At 31.5% G+C, this 18,697-nt stretch overlaps 1 protein-coding gene and 1 long non-coding RNA gene across 2 annotated transcripts in view; both read left to right on the top strand.

Annotated features, from left to right (window-relative positions):
• LOC109344873 overlaps positions 1–5,333 on the top strand; it is a 12,956-nt gene extending 7,623 nt beyond the window's left edge. Inside the window, exons 2-3 of the long non-coding RNA XR_002107353.1 lie at positions 875–881; positions 5,163–5,333. This is a non-coding gene — a long non-coding RNA (uncharacterized LOC109344873). The remainder of the gene's footprint in view (positions 1–874; positions 882–5,162) is intronic.
• LOC109344710 (transcription factor MYB98-like) lies at positions 8,944–11,378 on the top strand. The gene is made up of 3 exons (XM_019583462.1): positions 8,944–9,596; positions 9,836–9,962; positions 11,031–11,378. Exons 1-3 carry the CDS (start codon positions 8,944–8,946, stop codon positions 11,265–11,267), a joined length of 1,017 nt encoding a protein of 338 aa, XP_019439007.1. The 3' UTR covers positions 11,268–11,378.

Raw genomic sequence — 18,697 nt, 5'->3', positions numbered from 1 at the left:
GAAGAGGAGGAGGAGGACGAGGTCGTTGAGCTCGTAAACATAGAGAGCTCGGTGGAGGTGATCAACCTCGTGTCTGACTCGGAAGAGGAGAAGGACCCGAGTGAGGGGTCCAGCATTCCTGGCATCTTTTGAGTCAGCTTGTGGGCCAGTCGATGTCCCCTTTTTGTTTTGATGGGGCTGTGTTTCTTTTTGGATTTTGTATATGTTAGTGGCGATGTAGTTTCCGCCTTTGTTGATTTAGTTTGTATGAACTAAAGATGACTTAACCGTTTATATGCATTGTGTTATTCAGGAAATTGTGAATCAGGTTAAGTTATCATTCGATAACGATAAGTTGATTTTCCGCATTTGAGTTACTTAAAGTGATGTCCCGGAAAATGAAGGTTTTAAAAGGAGTCAATTTTATACAATCTCTTTATTCAAAAAAAAAATTTACCCATTTTTCCGCAATGTTTTTTAGAAGTATTTTTTGGGGCGTTACAGAAAACATCAAGGGCTTCACGGTCAATCATATCAGCAACAAAGGGAAATATGACCAAACCATAGATAGCTAGTGCAAAGGAGGATGACCCGAAGGATTTCCAATTCTTTTGCTCTTCCATTTTGATTATATGTTTCCTAAGACAACTCCACTTCAACCCTTCATATTCTCCTTGATTTATAATATTTTGAACCCCTGGACGTGCCCCTATCATTTCTTCAATATATTCTTCGCTCAACTTATGATGTCCACTGAATAAGTATACCTTTGATCAGTCCGGCACAGGAACATCCAACAACATCTCATATTTCTCAATTGTTGGAGAAGCATCAAGATTGGGAAATTCAAAAATCCGCAGTTCTGGGTTCCAGTATTGAATCATAACTTCCATAGCTCGTAGGTTATCAGGCTCAATTTTGACCTTGAGTAGATCAATGAGTCGCCCATAGGTCCTGGTGAATCGTTCTTACTCTTCTTTAGCAATTCTTTGAATGCACTCAAGGAGGAAATTTATGTCATTCACTTGTACCCCCACCTTTGTCCCCCTTTTAAGGGTCCCAACATTGCTATATATTGGATTCATGGTATTTGAGCCTTGCTATACAATGAGTTCTCTCTTTTTAATAAAATCTGGAAAAAAAAATTTGTTTTTGAGTAAAATGTCAAAAAAAATGTATGAGACAATGTATATACATATGTGAATATATGTATGTAAGCATTTATTATCACAACTATGGTGTATTTAATAACTTTTGGGGTTATCTAATAGTGATTGCTTCTAAGGGGCCCAAATTACATCCAATCATAAAGAGAGTAAACCCAAATACTTCAGGGATTACAATTGAGACCCGTAGTCTACAATAGTAAGGTCCATGATATTTGGTAACAACTTGGGTGGTTCATCATACCAATGTAAGTGATGTCCAAAGTCCTCACCGACAAGGCGAATGTCCATCCTAACTTAATGCTCGGGTATAGAGCATATACTTACGCAAATGTGACGATGTATGCCAGAAGATATTAATAACATAAAATAAAATAAATAAAAACAACAATAAAAAAACCACGCATTTAACATTTATGGGCCTGACTCACTGGAAAAAAAGAAATCCCTAGCAGAGTCGTCAGCTGTCGTGCCCCAATTTTTGGCTACACGACCTGATTAGAGTCGCCACTATATTTTTTCACTAAAAAATGTACAAATTGTTTTTGGCTCAATCACATTGGGCCTTAGACTTTGATATTCAGGTTCGGGAGTCGATTACACACTAGGAAAGGTATTAGCACCCCAATTGCTCGTTTGAACGGTACCCTATTATATTGCATATATTATTAATTGTGTTATTATTATATTAATACAAAAAAACTTTATTTTAATATTATGTCTGACAAGAGTGATCTTGGTCCTACGTATCCCCTTTGTGGGAATCAAGACTACGTAATCCTTTGGGTAGAAAAATGTTTGTTGGTTGGGTTAATTTTATTTCTTAAAAATAGTAAAGTTTAAATACTTTTGAAAAAAAAAGATATGAGCTAGGCATAGACCTTACGTCTAATACCACATCTCATACTAAAACTTAATTGGCAAATTCCCCACTTTTGTTTTTTTATTTAAAAATCATTTTGAAAAGATATGAGTCAAGCATAACCCCTACATATGATACTGCATCTCATATTAAAACTTAGTTAATAAATCCTAATTTTTATTTTTTATCTAAAAATCTGTTTTTTTTTAAATATGAGCAAAACATAGCCCTTACGTCCAATATCACAACTCATATTAAAACTTTGTTTTAAAAATTTCTAACTTTTGTTTATTTTATTTTTTTAGAAAAAAAGTTAATTTTTTGGATGTAGAGATATATGTAATCATATATCACATCACTTTGTATTAAATAATTTTTATTATTTCACGTAAGACAAATGAGATTTCAAAATAAATTGGCCAATAATCAAATTTCATACTTTATATATTTTTTATAGTATATGATATGCGCGTATTGACTTACACTTGGTATAATTTAATTATTATCACATTAGATTTTTATTCCGCATAAGACCTTTACTTTTTATACAATTATAATACATTTGGTATAATTTTGTCTCTCTCTTCCTTTTAGCATAAAAACCGATGCTGCTTTTTTTTACTCTCTCCAATGCAATTTTTTCTCTTCCTTTTCACTTTTCTCTTTGTAATTTCAATCATTATTTAATGCCATTTTTTGCACATGGCTAAACTGTTATCCACTCCTTTAATTTCATGATTCTAATTTACTACAAATTACTCACATGACCCACTCTAAAAAATCAAACAAATCTTTGTAAATTAAGGCAATTAACATGTAATTTTATCAATCTTTTCAATACAAGATTTGCAAAAAAAAAACCAAGCAAGATCTTGTTATTATTTGAAATTTGATTAACTTGCATTTGGGTATTGTTTTGTTTTTTGGTATACTTTTAATAAAAAAATGTTATGAGAAAAAATTCTTAAGAAGTCTAAGGTTATTTATTTGTTTATTATTATTCTTTTTTCTAAAAAAACCTTATAAAAACTTTATTTTTGTAGAGTCGTAATATATTTTCTCTACAAATCCATGAATGCAAACATTTTTTTTTTATTTTTAAAAGGAATTGATTCTTGCTAATAAGTGACCGTTAAGTCACTAAAAAATAAATTTTGAATTTCCTCTAAATAATAAAATGAAAACAGATTAAATATATGTCATTATGATGTCATGGATCATTAATTAAATATTCATATTACCTTTATCTCTTTATTTTTGGAAATAATTTTCTTTGGAGGCAATTGAAGTAAAATTCATTAAGTGCTAATGAATTCCTTTATTTGATTTGATTCCCCCATTTTCTAACAAAAATCAATTCATGCATTCTAATCAGATTCACATAAAATATATATTTGATTTGATGAAATTTGTATTAAAAAAATATTTAAGGAAAATTTGATTTTTGAAGTATTTTTGGGCCGGATAAAATTGGGTATTCACAAGTCACATAAAATCGATCATTATCCTAATCATTACGTCTACTATTTTCGTTGATTTACATGAAATAGTAACTATATTTCATGTTCCGATTTGTATCCCAAACATGTGAAGTACATCTTTAGTAAAAATAAAATAGGGGAAAGCAAGTACATCATCTGACTATTAATTCCAATGTATAGACCATATAATCAAGTACATACTCTAGGAGTCCCTGTTCTCTTACTTCTTCTATATTCTTTTTCTAACATATCGTTATTATCATTATTGCTAATCACAAGTATGTGACTAGTTGTTGTGCCCTCACTATTCCTCAATTTAAAAGGGAATTTCATTTCATTGAAGTCTGCATCGTTAGACTCAATGATCACTTTTGCGTTAAGATCATAAAACTTGTATGCCTTGTTGTTTAAAACATACCTAATGAATACACATTCATATGCTCTACTTGTGAGTTTAACTCTTTTGGGGTCTAGTATCCGGATATAGGTCAGACAAACCCAAGTTCTCAAATAAGACAAGTTTGGTTGTCTATTCTTAATAACTTCATACAGAGAAACTTTGATTTTAGCCTTGGGAACTCTATTTGGCACATAACATACAGTTAATAAATTTTTACCCTACCAAGTGGGTGGTGCACCAGAACTTAATATAATAGATACAACTAACTCAGTTAAAGTTCTATTCTTTCTTTCCACTTTACCATTCATTTCAGGTGAATATGATGCCGTTGTTTCATGAATAATGTTATTTAATTTATAAAAATTATTAAACATGTTAGAGTCATACTCAGTGCCTTTATCGCTTCTGAGCTCCTTTATTTTCTTGTTGTGTTGATTTTCAATTTCAATTACATATAACTTAAACATGTCAAGTGTTTCACTTTTCATAAGATATACATAAGTAAAATAAGAACAATCGTTTTTAGTTAAATTTCTATCTAATTCACATATATCTGAGTGTATTAAATCTAAAGGCTCAAATTCTCGAATTACTGATTTATGAGGGTATTTGATTGAAATTTTTGCTTGACTACATGATTCAAAAATTTCAAAATCATTTTTAGATGACTTTGGAATTAAACCTAAGCTACTCAAATTTGAAATTTTATTAATAGAAATATCAACATTTAATTTAAACATGTCATCAGTGACATCCTTTGCCAACAAATACCCCATTCCTAGTAAGAGTATACAAGGTTGCTCCTATGGTCTGGGTAAAACCAGCCTTATTAAGAAGAAAACCAAAAACTAGATTTGTCCTCATCTCCGGAGTGTGCAATACATCTTTGAGAATCAGGCTCTTCTCAGATGTAAACCTAAGCTACTCAGATGTTTATGTTTTGAACATAGTACGACCATAACAGACATGACGAGATACACCATTATCTACCCACTGCCCATCAGTTCCTCCAACCATAGTGAGCTCAGATAATACAACGACAAATGGCTCACCAACCATGTTGGCCTGTAGAGGACGATCCATTGGTTTTTTTCTGCACTTTCGTGTCATATGACATGGTTTCCCACACTTAAAGCATGTGAACATGTTTCTAGAGTCATTCTTAGTAAGTGGCTTAGCATATTGGAACTTTTGAGGGTTCCAATTCTTGTTGCGATTGACGTTCTTAGCCTTATTCTCATTACAGTTCTAATTCTTGAAATTAGTGTTAGAAGGCTTCAGAACCGCACCTGAGAATTTCTTCTTAGTGCTATTGTTGGAGACAATCAACACATCTTCTCTCTGATCTTGCTTAAGAGCCTCTTCCTCAATACGAATATGAGTGATCAGAGATTCCAAAGAGATTACTTTGGTCTTATACCTCAGAAGACTTTTGAAGTCCTTCCAACTAGAAGGCAGTTTGTCAATTATGACAACCACTTGGAATTGCTCATCTAGGAACATACTCTCAGAAATGATCTCATGAGCAATTTTCTGTATCTCATGAGACTGAGACTCTACTAATTTATCATCAGTCATCTGATACTTGAGGTAGCGGCTAACAACATACTTTTTTTAGTGCCAGCTTCCTCGCTATCATATTTAATGTCAAGTGCATACCAAATTAATTTGGCACACTTGTGTGGGTTGTAGTAATCATAGAAATCATCAGACAACTCTTTTAGAATGAAGTTCTTACATAAGTAATCACTTTCATTCCAGAGAGCTATTTCAATAGCCAGTTTATCCCTTTCCTCTTTTTCAGCCTAATCCGACACCACTTAGATGTCAGTTTTCAAAACGTGGACAACCTTTCTCATGGTGAGGAAAAATTCCATATGTTACCAACGTTTGAAATTTCTCCCATCAAACCGAAATGCCTTGTTCAGGTCCTAGCTGTTCGGCCCAGTAATATTATCTATGAATGTCATTACAGTAGAAACGTCTTAAAATTGTTATTACCATAGCTCATAACAATTCTAAATGACACAAAATAATTGTTATTGGCTGAGTCACGACCATGTCACTCTCTTTAAGACGTTTCATGGTGCTGCTAATTAAATAAATATTTTTATTAAAAAGAATGTTTGGCCCAAACTTAAGGCTTATAAAACCTTCCAACTTTCCTCCTCCAAACAAAGTGAAACAGTGAATTTTTTTATTTCACTTCAAAACATCATTCTTTCAATAAATTCCAACAAATTTTAATATAACCCTTATGTATTATGTTTGTTGCAAGATTATAACTTTGGAATTTCCAATCGATATGTTATATATTTTGTATGGTTATAAAAAATATTTAGATTTGAAATGTAATAGATTTGAGATAGTGATAAGTTGGTTGTGATTTATAAAGGATACGCGAAACTAATGTTATTGATATTGTACTAGTTATTAAACCATATAAAATATTAGTATACTAGTATATTGGTTCAATTATTAGTTCATTAATTAAACTGTATATTAGTGATATTAGTGATGTTAAATATATATATATATATATCTATTGAAAATGTGATGAATACTTTTATTTAAAACATTTGTTTAAATAAAATTTGTGAAATGATGATATATCATATTTTAGAAGTATAAACAAATATAATTATTGTGTGTTTAATCATCCACAATATTATCTTGGTAAAATTAATATTGTTACGTCAAAGTTTTGTTATTTTAAATAAAAACTGTCTAATATGATTGTTAATATTTAAATAAAAATTGATTAGTATCATTGATTTTGACTGTTATAATGTGTGTTAGGTATAAGTTATATTATACTAGTATGATGGTCGATTCATTAGTTTTTTGGTTGAATCGATCGATACGATATGATTTTTATAAGAGAAACCTTATATGTGAAATAAAAATTTAATATTTAAGTCTTAGAATAGAAGTCAATTAAGTTATAGGCCAGGATTTAGGAAAGTAGTGAATGGTGTTGAAGAATAAAAACAAAAGCGAAATAAGATTTTAAGAATATTGTCTCTATCACTTCATCCAAGAAAAATATTTTAATAAAATATTATCCTATTTCCTATACACCGCATTTTCTATTAGATTTAATTTTATGAATGATTAATGAATTAGTTTTTTATTCTGACCCCGTTGACTCAACTCATTCAATCTAGGCGACTTAGAGTATCTCCAATATTATTAGAGAATTTCAATTCTTTTCTTATCCGAATCCACATATTATTTTATAATTTATTACACATCCCTGTAAATTAAGAATAATATCCAGATGTTTCTCTTGCTTCTTAAAAGACATATTAACTTTTGTTAAATCAAAACTTGAGGAGAAACCTAAAATAGTATTATCTTACGCATTTGCTTTCCCTATGACATAACCCTCATGAAAATCTTCAAATCCTTTAGGGTCATTTCCCACATGGCCGTAAAGATTCCCTCCTAGGAAAAATTTCCCCCCTAAGTATTCCGTGGACAATACCTTCTTACATTTATGTTATGACATTCTTATTATAGCTTGACATGGGGTGCATAAGCACTCATCACCTTAAATGTGTCTTTCTTTGTTACAAACTTTATAAATATAATTGTATCACCAATTTTTTTTATATCAATCACATCCTTCTTCTATTGTTTATCTGCAATTATACACATCTTATTTGTCTATCTTGTCTTACTAACATGCCAAAACTTAAAACTCCAAACATATATTTTTCTTGCCCTTTTCCTAACTCACTTTGTTTCCTATAAGCATATAAAATCGATTCTCATCCTAATCATTGTATATACTATTTTCGTTGATTTACATAAAAGAGTGCCTATATTTCATGTACCAATTTGTATCCTAGACATGTGAATTACCTTCTTTACATGCACTATTTGCACAAATACATGAATCGTCTCTTACTTTTCATTACATCCACGAGATGATGCACTGACCCCCTTACTCTTTAGACACTAGACCCGTGTGATACTCTGCATTGCTTCTGGTGAATGACCTACGATTATCACATCTTTTATCTATATTATAAGATTTTAACAAAGTTTTATATTGACTATCAAATATCTAACACAACCTTCATCTTTTATTATGACTTAATACTGACTATGTGTAATATCAAACACACATTGACATGTTTCTAATAGAAATATGATGTAAGATAGAAATATAAATTTTAGTAAAAATAAAATAGGGGAAAACAATTACATCATCTGACTATTAATTCCCTTTATAATAGTAAGTATAAGTAACTATAGCAAGTAAATTTGTACTAAAATATTTCAGATAAAAAAATAAGGTACACACACAAGTTTGAGCTGTCTCTTACTAATTCTGAGCCATTTTCTCATCATATACCAAATAAAAAGTGTGAACTTTATACTATATATCTACATATATTTTAATTTCAATGAAAGTTGTTCTAATAAATAAGAGTTAGTACCCTTAATAATTCGCAGCTAATCACATGCCTGTCATGTATTCTAATTTGTCCAAATCATAAGTTACAACAGACTCATCATTCCTTTTTATTCATTTAAATAAAAATTAACGCAAATGATACAATATAAGATAACAATAAAAATGAAAACATTTTTCTCCTGAGCCACACGAGAGTGGAAGCTCAACAGTCACAAAAATAAATTTGAATGTGAGTCATTGGATTGATGAATTACTGGTCGAGTGTCACGTGAATCTCACAATATCTACTTTCTTTTATCTAGTTATAGTATTTTTTTGTTTGTTTTTATAGTATAGTTTTCTAGTGTAAAAATTTATATATAATTAATATATTATTCATTATTAATTTGTATTACTTTTTTAAAGAATTAACTATGAATTGACTATAAGATATGAATTATAGATAATACACAAATGATATATAAAATTCCTACATCATCCATACACAAAATTTTCTTTGTATTTTTACAGTACTTGTCACTCTATAAATACAACTATATCCCAGCCTTTCACATATATTCTCAGTTCAGACTAATCCTAGGAAAGAACCATTTGTGTCATCTGTCCCTCTCTCTTTCAATAGTGTTAACATGGACTTTGATCCAACCTTCTTATACCAATTTTCTGACCTTTCTAAGATTATCTCAGAACATAGTAGAAATTCAGAGATACCCATCATGGTTCCATTACAACAAACCTCTACTCTAGTTCCACCTCCACCAAAAAACATCTACTTTTATAGCCCAGACAATTTTCACCATTCTGAAATTAACCATCCCTTCAATGGGGTATACCATGATCCTTGTTTTCTGAAAAAGAGCCCTTCCTCCTCCACCAATCCTTTATCTATGGTCCAAACACTTTCTCTAGGTAATTCATACTCCAATTGGTCCAACAATAATTTTGTCAATTCAAACTACCCTATAGGTTTTGCACCAAATAATGACAAAATGGAAGCCTCAAATGAATACCTTAACAATTGCAATAGGTTCTTGGACTTTCCCCAAGAAATTCCTATTCTTTATGATGCAATTTCACAGCCTCTGATGGGTCTTTCTCTTGCACCACCACATGATGTTTATGCACCAGTGGTAGTAAATCCTAGGCTTCAAGATGAGCTTTCACACATTGCTAGAGCTGAGAATGATCATCATGATACTAATCATAAAATTGTTGTTGGTGATAACAAGGAGCAAAAGATTACCAACAAAGTCAAAGGCAAATGGACTCCAGAAGAAGATAGGTATTGAAAATAAATTCCAAATTTACTACCACCCTACTATCTTTCTCTCTCTATTACATTAATATTTTTTTAATTTTGGTTGTGCTTTCTTCTTAAATTATATACTATTTTAACATAGTATATTGAAAATTTTCCCTTTGATTTAACATGCCTCTAGCATGGATTGAAAATGATTTTTTCTTTCTGTTTTTCCTTTGTTGATGAACATGTAATAAACTTTTTGGTGTTCTATTTTGTAGGGTTCTAATTGAATCAGTGAGACGCTTTGGGCTTAAAAGATGGTCTCGTATAGCCAAATTGCTGAATGGCAGAGTTGGGAAACAATGCAGAGAAAGATGGTTCAATCATCTCCGGCCAAACATTAGGGTTTATGTCCTTTCCACTCTTATTAGCCTTCTCTCTTTGTTTTTTTTTTGTATATATATATATGCAAACGGATATGAATATAAAATGATATATAATATATGAGTAAATAACAAAAATTAAAAATATTACATATATGTGGTAAGTAATAAGTTAGATGTAAATATAATTAAAGCATACCAATATAATTGTATTATTTTATGACCATGAAGAAAATTTTATAACTTCAAATTTATTTTGATTTGACGTGTATTGAATAGATACGATAATATGATATAACATATTTATCCTTACTTCTTTGTTTTTATAACAAAGTCTCTGAAATACATGAATATTAAAAATGAGCGTGATAAGCATGAGCGAAAATGTATTTAATTAGGCAACGTTGATAAAAAGTATTAAATCGCATTTAAAATTTCTTATTTATTTTTTTTTTATAATAATGGTAATATACTTTACTCATTAATTTAATTTTGCTTTATATGTGAAGATCATAAATTATGTTAGGAATGATGATTTTCTTCATGTATATTGGGCTTACTTACTGAAGGAGTAAGTTAAAAAATCTACTCCACATCTTAGACATTTATTTTATGAAAATGTAGTGATTCAAATTTAATGGTTCACGTGAGCTATTATATTTTTATAAAATAAATGACTAAGATGTGAAGTGAGTTTTTTAACTTACTCCTGAAATATCATCAACCATCCATTTGTATTGTTTTTATTTATTAGTCAATAACGATTGAAAATAAATGGTGAACAATGTTGTGACAGTGTAAAAATTTCTTAGGTTATTAATGTATATGTCATTTTCTCTTATTTTTATTCATTTTAAAATAATGAAGGCCAATTCATTTTGACCATATGTTCATCCATTTTAATAAAATGTTGATACATTCATTATAAACCAAATATCACATTTCTTATAATATGTCAAGTATGATGAATACATATACGGCATACACATTATGTATACAGCCAACTTCTAAGAGTAAAAAGGAAACATCATGCATTAATTTGTGGCATGTATATATCCTTATATTTGAACAATGTTTTGTACAAGTGCAGAAAGACTCATGGTCTGAAGAAGAGGATTTGATACTTATTGAAGCTCACAAAAATGTTGGAAACAAATGGGCTGAAATTGCAAAGAGATTGATCGGAAGGACTGAGAACACTGTTAAGAACCATTGGAATGCAACTAAGAGGCGCTTGAACACAAAGAAGAGGATCAACAAGCGCATCAATCCAAGTGGAGAACTACTTATCAACTACATCAAGCAAGTTAGCCAAAATGGAAAATGAGGGTGCATTTGAAATGGGATAGCTTGGTGCCAAATATGAAGAAGTAAATGAAGATGATGGAGATAATATGTACATAGCCTTATGTTGTGTGCATTTTGTCTCTCATTAGAAAGTGTTATCGTTGTGTTTTTCTATGTTTTATGATTTTGTCTTTTAACATTGTGAAGCTATAGTTGCGGATATGATGTTTGTCTGTGTTTGTCTTTAATGTTTGTTTTAATTTGAATGTGATGTGGCTTCATCAGTTGGACCATAATACAGTTTGTGTGTGTTTTCGATAATTCACATTTGTCTTTTTAATCAATTTTCAGTCTGATTTTATTTGAGTGCAATGTCATGTTCTTAGGTGTTTGTGAGGAAAATAGATTAGGATTTAAATTGGTTAAATTTAATGAAACGTGATACTTTTTTATTATTTATAAAAATAAACAAAAGTTAAATTTGAATTAAATTCCTTAAAGTTGGAGTCAAGCCAATAATTAAGACCCCAACACAATTAGTAGATACATGGATTAATTGATTTAAATCTATTAGAGGAGTTAATTTTTGTTATGTTTATGTAAATAATTTTGATTTTAGAGAAACAAAACTCACTTCCCTTCTTTGGTTGCCTAAAAAAGAATTAGTTTTTGACCTCTCTAAGTCAGCTATCAGTGAGGAAATGAATCACTACTCTTAAATTCTTAATACTATAAAATGTGATATGTGATGGAATCGCAATTCCATGTTTTTTTAAAACAAATATGTGAATACTTATTTCGCATGTATAGCAAATACATTCTATTACTTTTTGGTATAATAATATAATCATTTTCCAAGGCAAACTCATTTCTTGATAAAAAGGTAGATTTCCTTACAAATGAGTATTTTTACTTATTTAGTACATAAAAAATTAATGACTCACAGCTGAAAGATAAAGTTCCCTTTTGGATTCATCAACTAGTTCTATAAATATTATTGTTTATTTTCAAATATTAATTATATTATAAAATAAAATATTTTCATTAAATTTTAAATAATATATTATGAAATTTCCTTTTAAAATATTCTATTATGAGTTTATAACTATTAATGACAATTTATACTATTATATATATATATATATATATATATATACATATATATATTATTGAATTCCAATTATTTATGAGATTATATAATATTAATATTTTCAATCAATGTAAAATAAAATAATAATAAATTTCATTTAAATTTATTATTTTTACATTCAAATTATTGGGGCATTATAGTAATACACTATACTTTATAATTGTTTACTTATATAAATGATATTAATATTAGGAGCAATCCTAACAACATAATCTCTAAAACTCTCTTTTTAAACATATATTGAGTTTAAAACATTAGACAAATCTCACGATAATCAATTTAATGAGTAGTCTCCTCTTAATTAATGGATAGACAATTACATCATAAACAATATAAAAAAACACATGTGACATTTTTAAATATAGTTATATGACATTTTTATCCTTCATTTTAAGTGTAAAAACAAGAATTTCTCTCTCCATTACTAGAGAGGATCCCAGTTCCAATTTAATTAGATTGATTACCTAAGGTTACTATACTTTCTCTCATCACTCTTACAAAGATACTTATTGAAATATTTTCTATATATATAAATCTGAGGACCATTCCTTCATTAGCTAAGGTTTTTTCTAGTGGTTAATCTATAACAAGATTAATCCTCATATGTCAAAATGGTTGAGGTTTTACTATTTTAAAATCCAACATTTCTGGACTGTCCATGTGACTATTCCTTCTTTATATTTAAATCTTAAATATCTCCAATGAAGGCAACATTTCATGATAAGAACATTCCAAAACATATGGAGCTCTCAATAATACCTTGGCACAAGTTGTGTTGCTCTCTACATGGTTCTCGGTTAGGCCAAATCCATGTTACAAAAAACTTGGTTGCCACCATTAAAAATATAGCCAATAGAAAAACCCCTAAAATATGTTTTTGCAATAGAGTAAAACTACTACGAAAAGTAAGAGTATCACTAGGGAGACTCATAATAAAAAACTATCAAGTCATAAGACTTGTGAGATTTTTTTGGACCAATACCACATATCCTTCCTCCCGAGATAAGGAAAAGATTCTAAAATTTGACTTTGCCTCAAATTTGAACATGGTAGATATATATTAAGTTAATATTGATGTATATAAATAAATTATTAAACAATATTAGATTTTTGTGAAATTTTATATATGAAATGTATAGAATATGAATTGTGAAACAAACAATTGCCTTGATTAAATAATTTTGTATAAAAAGATATTAATAATGTAAGACTTTAAGTAATTTAACTTAGTTTAAGTAGTTCTATGGAAGGAAAAATCTAAGCTTAATTGACAGATTAATGGGGATAGGAACATTAGTTTCTTCCATAGGGTGACCAAAATTAGACAATCCTCTAAGACTCTAATTATGCTAGAGTTGGTGATTCAATTTTATCCAAGTAAGCAGATATGGCTAATCATGCTCTAGACTACTTTTCTGATTTGTATGCTTCTCCCAACAACACAAACTCTAATTCTCTTATCAAATCTGTCATACCTGCTCTGGTTTATTCAGAGGATAATGCCTTGCTCACTATGCCCCTTCTATAGAGGAAATTAAGCATGTTGTTTTTTACATGAATTGGGAGGGTGCTCCTGGCCCTGATGGGTTTGGTGGCTGTTTTTTTAAAAACTGTTGGGATATAGTTGGTCATGATGTGTGCAAGGTTGTGTCTCAATTCTTTTCCCAAAGTTGGTTGATGCCTAATCTAAACTCAAACACTATTGTTTTAATTCCTAAGTATCTAGGGACTGACAAGATTGAGGAATTCAGACCAATTGCTATGGCTAACTTCAAGTTCAAGATCATTACAAAAGTGTTGGCTGATAGGCTTGCTGTTTTGGCTCCAAAAATTGTCTCCCACCAGCAAAGAGCCTTCATAAAGGACAAACACATACATTATTGCATTTGCTTAGCTTCAGAGGCAATCAACTTGTTGGGCTACAAAACCTTTGGGGGAAATCTAGCTATCAAACTAGACATTAAAAAGGCATTCGATACTCTGGATTGGAGTTTCTTGCTTGACACTTTAAAGGCTTTTGGTTCAATGACAAATTCTGCAACTGGATAAGGGTGATCCTCCACTCAGAAAAGCTTTCAATCAATGTGAATGGCCAAAATGTGGGTTTCTACAGTTGCAAGAGACGGGTTAGACAGGGGGGTCCTCTTTCTCCCCTGCTTTTCTATTTGGCTGAGGATGTGCCCAGTAGGGGGATTTCTAAGCTCATGACTAAGAGAAGAATAAGTGATATCTCTGGCCCTGGTGGTTTGCTAACCCCTAGTCATGTGCTATATGCTGATGACATCCCCATCTTCTGTAAGGGAAATAGAAGAGGTCTCTTAGCCTTGAAAGAGCTCATTCTTGATTATGGAAGTGCCTCTGGTCAGCAGGTGAACCTCAATAAATGCAAATTCTATTCTAATGCTAATGCTAGGAAAATCTCTTCCTTAGCCGCCTCTCTTGGTTTTGAGGCTGGTTCTTTGCCTTTTAATTATCTACGGGTTCCTTTGTTTAGAGGGAAGCCTAGAAGAATGCATATTTAGCCCATTGTAGACAAAATCACAAATAAACTTGCTTCTTGGAAGGGCTCTTGTCTCTCTCTTATGGGCATAGTGGCGTGGTGAGATCTGTGATCCAGAGCATGTTAGCCTATAGTTTCCATATCTACTCCTGGCCAGTTACTCTAATCAAATCCTTGGACAATAGACTTAGGAATTTTATATGGGGTGAAGATATTAAAACCAGGAAGCTAGTCACTGTGGTCTGGCACAAGGTTTGAACCCCTACCAAATCTGGGGGTCTGGGGCTGAGATCCATCAGCCAGATGAATCATGCTGCTCAATTGAAATTGACTTGGGAGATGTTGTCCTCCAACCATGAATGGGCTGCTTTCTATAGGTCTAGGTTTGGTCAGGGTGATACTCCTAGCCAGAGGTATTTCTAGTCTTCTATATGGACTAATATCAAAGCTAATTGGCACTCTGTGATTTCTAAGACTATGTGGCTAGTGGGGGGTGTAGCTAAATTTAGTTTCTAGAAGGATAACTAGCTAGGTGTTCCTGTGGTTGAGGTCATGAATATCCCTATGAAGTATCAATGGAGTATGCCTACTCCTATAGTGGATTTGTTCCCTCAGGTTGTTGTGGATATCATTAATGTTAACATTTCCTCTGCTCAGGACCAATTGGTTTGGAAAGATTCAACAAATGGGAATCTAACCCTTAAGGAAGCCTATTCCAGCATTGTGTTTGCTCCTTCTCAAATGAATTGGTTCAAATTGATCTGGTCTGACTCAATTCCTCCATCTAAGTCCTTTACTACTTGGAGACTCCTTCATAGGGGTTGTCAACTTGCTTCTATATGTAGCTTGTGTAACAAGTATCCTAAATCTGCATAGCACTTACTTTTGGATTGCATTATGGCCTCTTCTCTCTAGAACTGGTTAGGCTTCCTTTTGGCTTGACCTTTGACTTATCTTCCATTCAGACTATTCTTTCAATGTGCAAATTGCAGTGGAGCCCTCAAGTGAGGGGTGTGCTATATGCGGCAATCATCCACACCATAAATACAATCTAGTTTAGTAGCAACCAAGACAAGTTTCATGACAAGAAACTCACATTGCTTCAAGCAAAGTCTAAGGTTAAATTGGCCACCTCCCTGTCTGGGAACAACTCTAGGCAGTAGGCCAATCCCTCCATGCAGAATTTCATCATCCTCAAGAATTTTGGCATTGAGATTAATTATTGTAAAGCTCTTGCCATCAGTGAAGTAATATGGCTCTATCTGGAGGAGGGATGGATCAAAATTACTACGGATGGGGCTACTCATGGTGCTCCTGGTCAAGCAGGAGGAGGTGACATATATAGAGATTTGACTAGTACTTTCAGGGGTTGTTTTGCTGATTATTTCAAAATTCAAGACTCTTTGTTTGCTGGATTAAACGCTGCCATCATGGCCATAGAGCTTGCTCATAAAAAAGGTGGGAGATCGCTCTGGTTGGAGTGTGACTCGGCTTTGGTTGTGGACATTTTTAATGGCAAAATGTTAGTCCCTTAGAAGTTAAAGACAATGTGGATGCTTGTAAGGATATAATCCACTCCATGAACTTTAGGGCCTCTCACACATTTAGAGAGGATAATCATTGTGGGGATAAATTGGCATCAAAGGGAGTCACCAATAGGGGCTTTACTTGGTGGGATGTAATTCCTCATTTCATATTGTAGGATTTTGTTGTTAATAGGATAGGCTTTCTTACTATAGGTTCAGAAGTTGTTAACTCCTTTTATCTTGTAATCTTTTCCTAATTAATATAGTGTGGTGTAGTTGCATATAAAAAAAAGTAGCTCTCTCCTCATACTTAAAATATTGAAATAAATAAAATAAAGAATGTAAAAATTATTTCATGAAAATTACATACCGTACTTTCCAGAATTTTTCACAAAGGTACATATTCTCCCATTATATTTTTGTTTCACTTACACAATTGTGACCAAGACTATGATTAAGAGTGTGATTTTAGAGAGAAATAGAAGAGATGAGATGATTTTGGAAAGCATCTATCTTATTTGGGAGTTGGATGAAGGAGATAGGAAGATTTTGGAGGGTTTCTCAAGCCCTCTAAAATCCTCTGTATATCTATTTTCATAATTCTTTCACTTTGGGTCTTTCTAGAGACAAAATGTCTAAATACCTAAATACTATTAGTAAAATAATATAATTACACTATTGTTCATTTTCCATTGTTAATTACTGTAAAAAGTTTGGATCACATGTAATATTTAAATGTGTTTGGGTCATTATTTTAGTAGCCAAATTAAAGTGATCTAATTCAATTAATGAATATAGCTATAGACATATTGTTATGGAAATTATTGTGTAGATACCAAAAGTATTATTTCTATCTTATGATGAGCAAAATTAGAATAAGAAAATGAAGTAGCATCACCCTTCATTGAAAGTTATGCACTTCATATAAATATGGGGTTATGGTCCCCAATTGTAAACTAACACCACAATATGATATAACACAAGATAAAAAGTTACTCTCTTCATCCCATTAGAAGAGTAACTAAGGCTAAAGATGATCTACAATTGGAAGGTCAAAGAATCTACATATTCTACAATGAACATGCATTTGCATGTAAGGACAAAAATTATGGAGTTGGTGGATACATGACAAAAGATGATATAAAGTCCATTCGTCATATTCTCAACGAATATATTGAGGTACGCTTTCGCTCTAGTTTTATATCTCTTCTCGATGATTTGACATGAAATATATTGGCTATATACGATGATATTGTTATCATCTTTACTATGTATTATGTATTTTTAAGTATATAAACTCTCCCACCACAATTAAAGTCACTTGAAGAATTTTTTTACTACAATTACATGTTTTAAAGGAATGATAAAAATATTCTTTCATTATCATTATTTTACTATTCTCCTATCTAAATTCTACATTCTTAAACAAGGGAGATGTTTGTCTTTCTTTCTTCTTTCTTTCCTCCCCTTTCCTACCATATGATCCCTCTCCTTCACAAACAATTTTTTTATGAACTAGTATATAATATGTTTAAATAAAAAATATTATATATGTGATGTAAGTAATGTTATGAAACCTGAGCTGGATATCAAACCGGAAAATGTCTCGTATAAGGTCTGACCGGTATAACCGTCTGTTTGAACCGTACAACATTATATTATATAATAAAAATAACTATTAGAAATAGGCCCAATTACCTACTCAAGGAATACCCAGCTCAAAATGCACATTATATTTGTAAAAAACCTAAACCTAATAGCAATCAGCGGCAATACAATTTTGCTTTTTTCTTCTTCTTTGGTTAGCCACTGTTTTTATTTTATTGTTTAGATGATTGCTTCTTCTTGCATTAGTGATGGTGCATTAATCTTCTATACCCACCAAATCTCAAATCTTCCCTTCAATTTTCCCTTCTTCTATTCATAGTGGAGAGACTGACAAGAGATCGTGAGAGGTGCTAGGTTTTCTCATTTCTCACGTTTTCTAGTTGCATTGTGTTTGTTGCTGCTCTTTGCTTTGTTGGAGTTAGCCAGTCGGTTTATACTGTCGGGTTATTCCGGTTTTACACGGTTTAACTTGGTTGGACCGGTTTTATCACGGTTGGGAAGGCAATCCGGTTATTTGTGTTGTACGGGGCCGTCTCTTTTAACAGGTCACGGTCGGACCGTCCGGTCTAGTCCCAATAACATTGGTTTTAAGTAATAAATTAGATGTAAATACAATTAAAGCATACTAATGTAAATGTATTATTTTATTACCAAGATGAAGAAAATTTTATAATTTAAAATTTATT

This window comes from Lupinus angustifolius, chromosome LG04 (assembly GCF_001865875.1).
Source record: "Lupinus angustifolius cultivar Tanjil chromosome LG04, LupAngTanjil_v1.0, whole genome shotgun sequence".
In the NCBI taxonomy this organism is placed as follows: domain Eukaryota; kingdom Viridiplantae; phylum Streptophyta; class Magnoliopsida; order Fabales; family Fabaceae; genus Lupinus; species Lupinus angustifolius.
The sequence above is the reverse complement of the archived record's forward strand: the minus strand, read 5'-3'. Positions and strand labels throughout refer to the sequence as shown.

Coding starts and splice junctions, on each gene's coding strand:
- LOC109344710 (XM_019583462.1), top strand. CDS start 8,944: ATGGACTTTGATCCAACCTTCTTATACCAATTTTCTGACCTTTCTAAG. Junction 9,597..9,835: donor TGGACTCCAGAAGAAGATAG/GTATTGAAAATA, acceptor TCTATTTTGTAG/GGTTCTAATTGAATCAGTGA. Junction 9,963..11,030: donor ATCTCCGGCCAAACATTAGG/GTTTATGTCCTT, acceptor GTACAAGTGCAG/AAAGACTCATGGTCTGAAGA.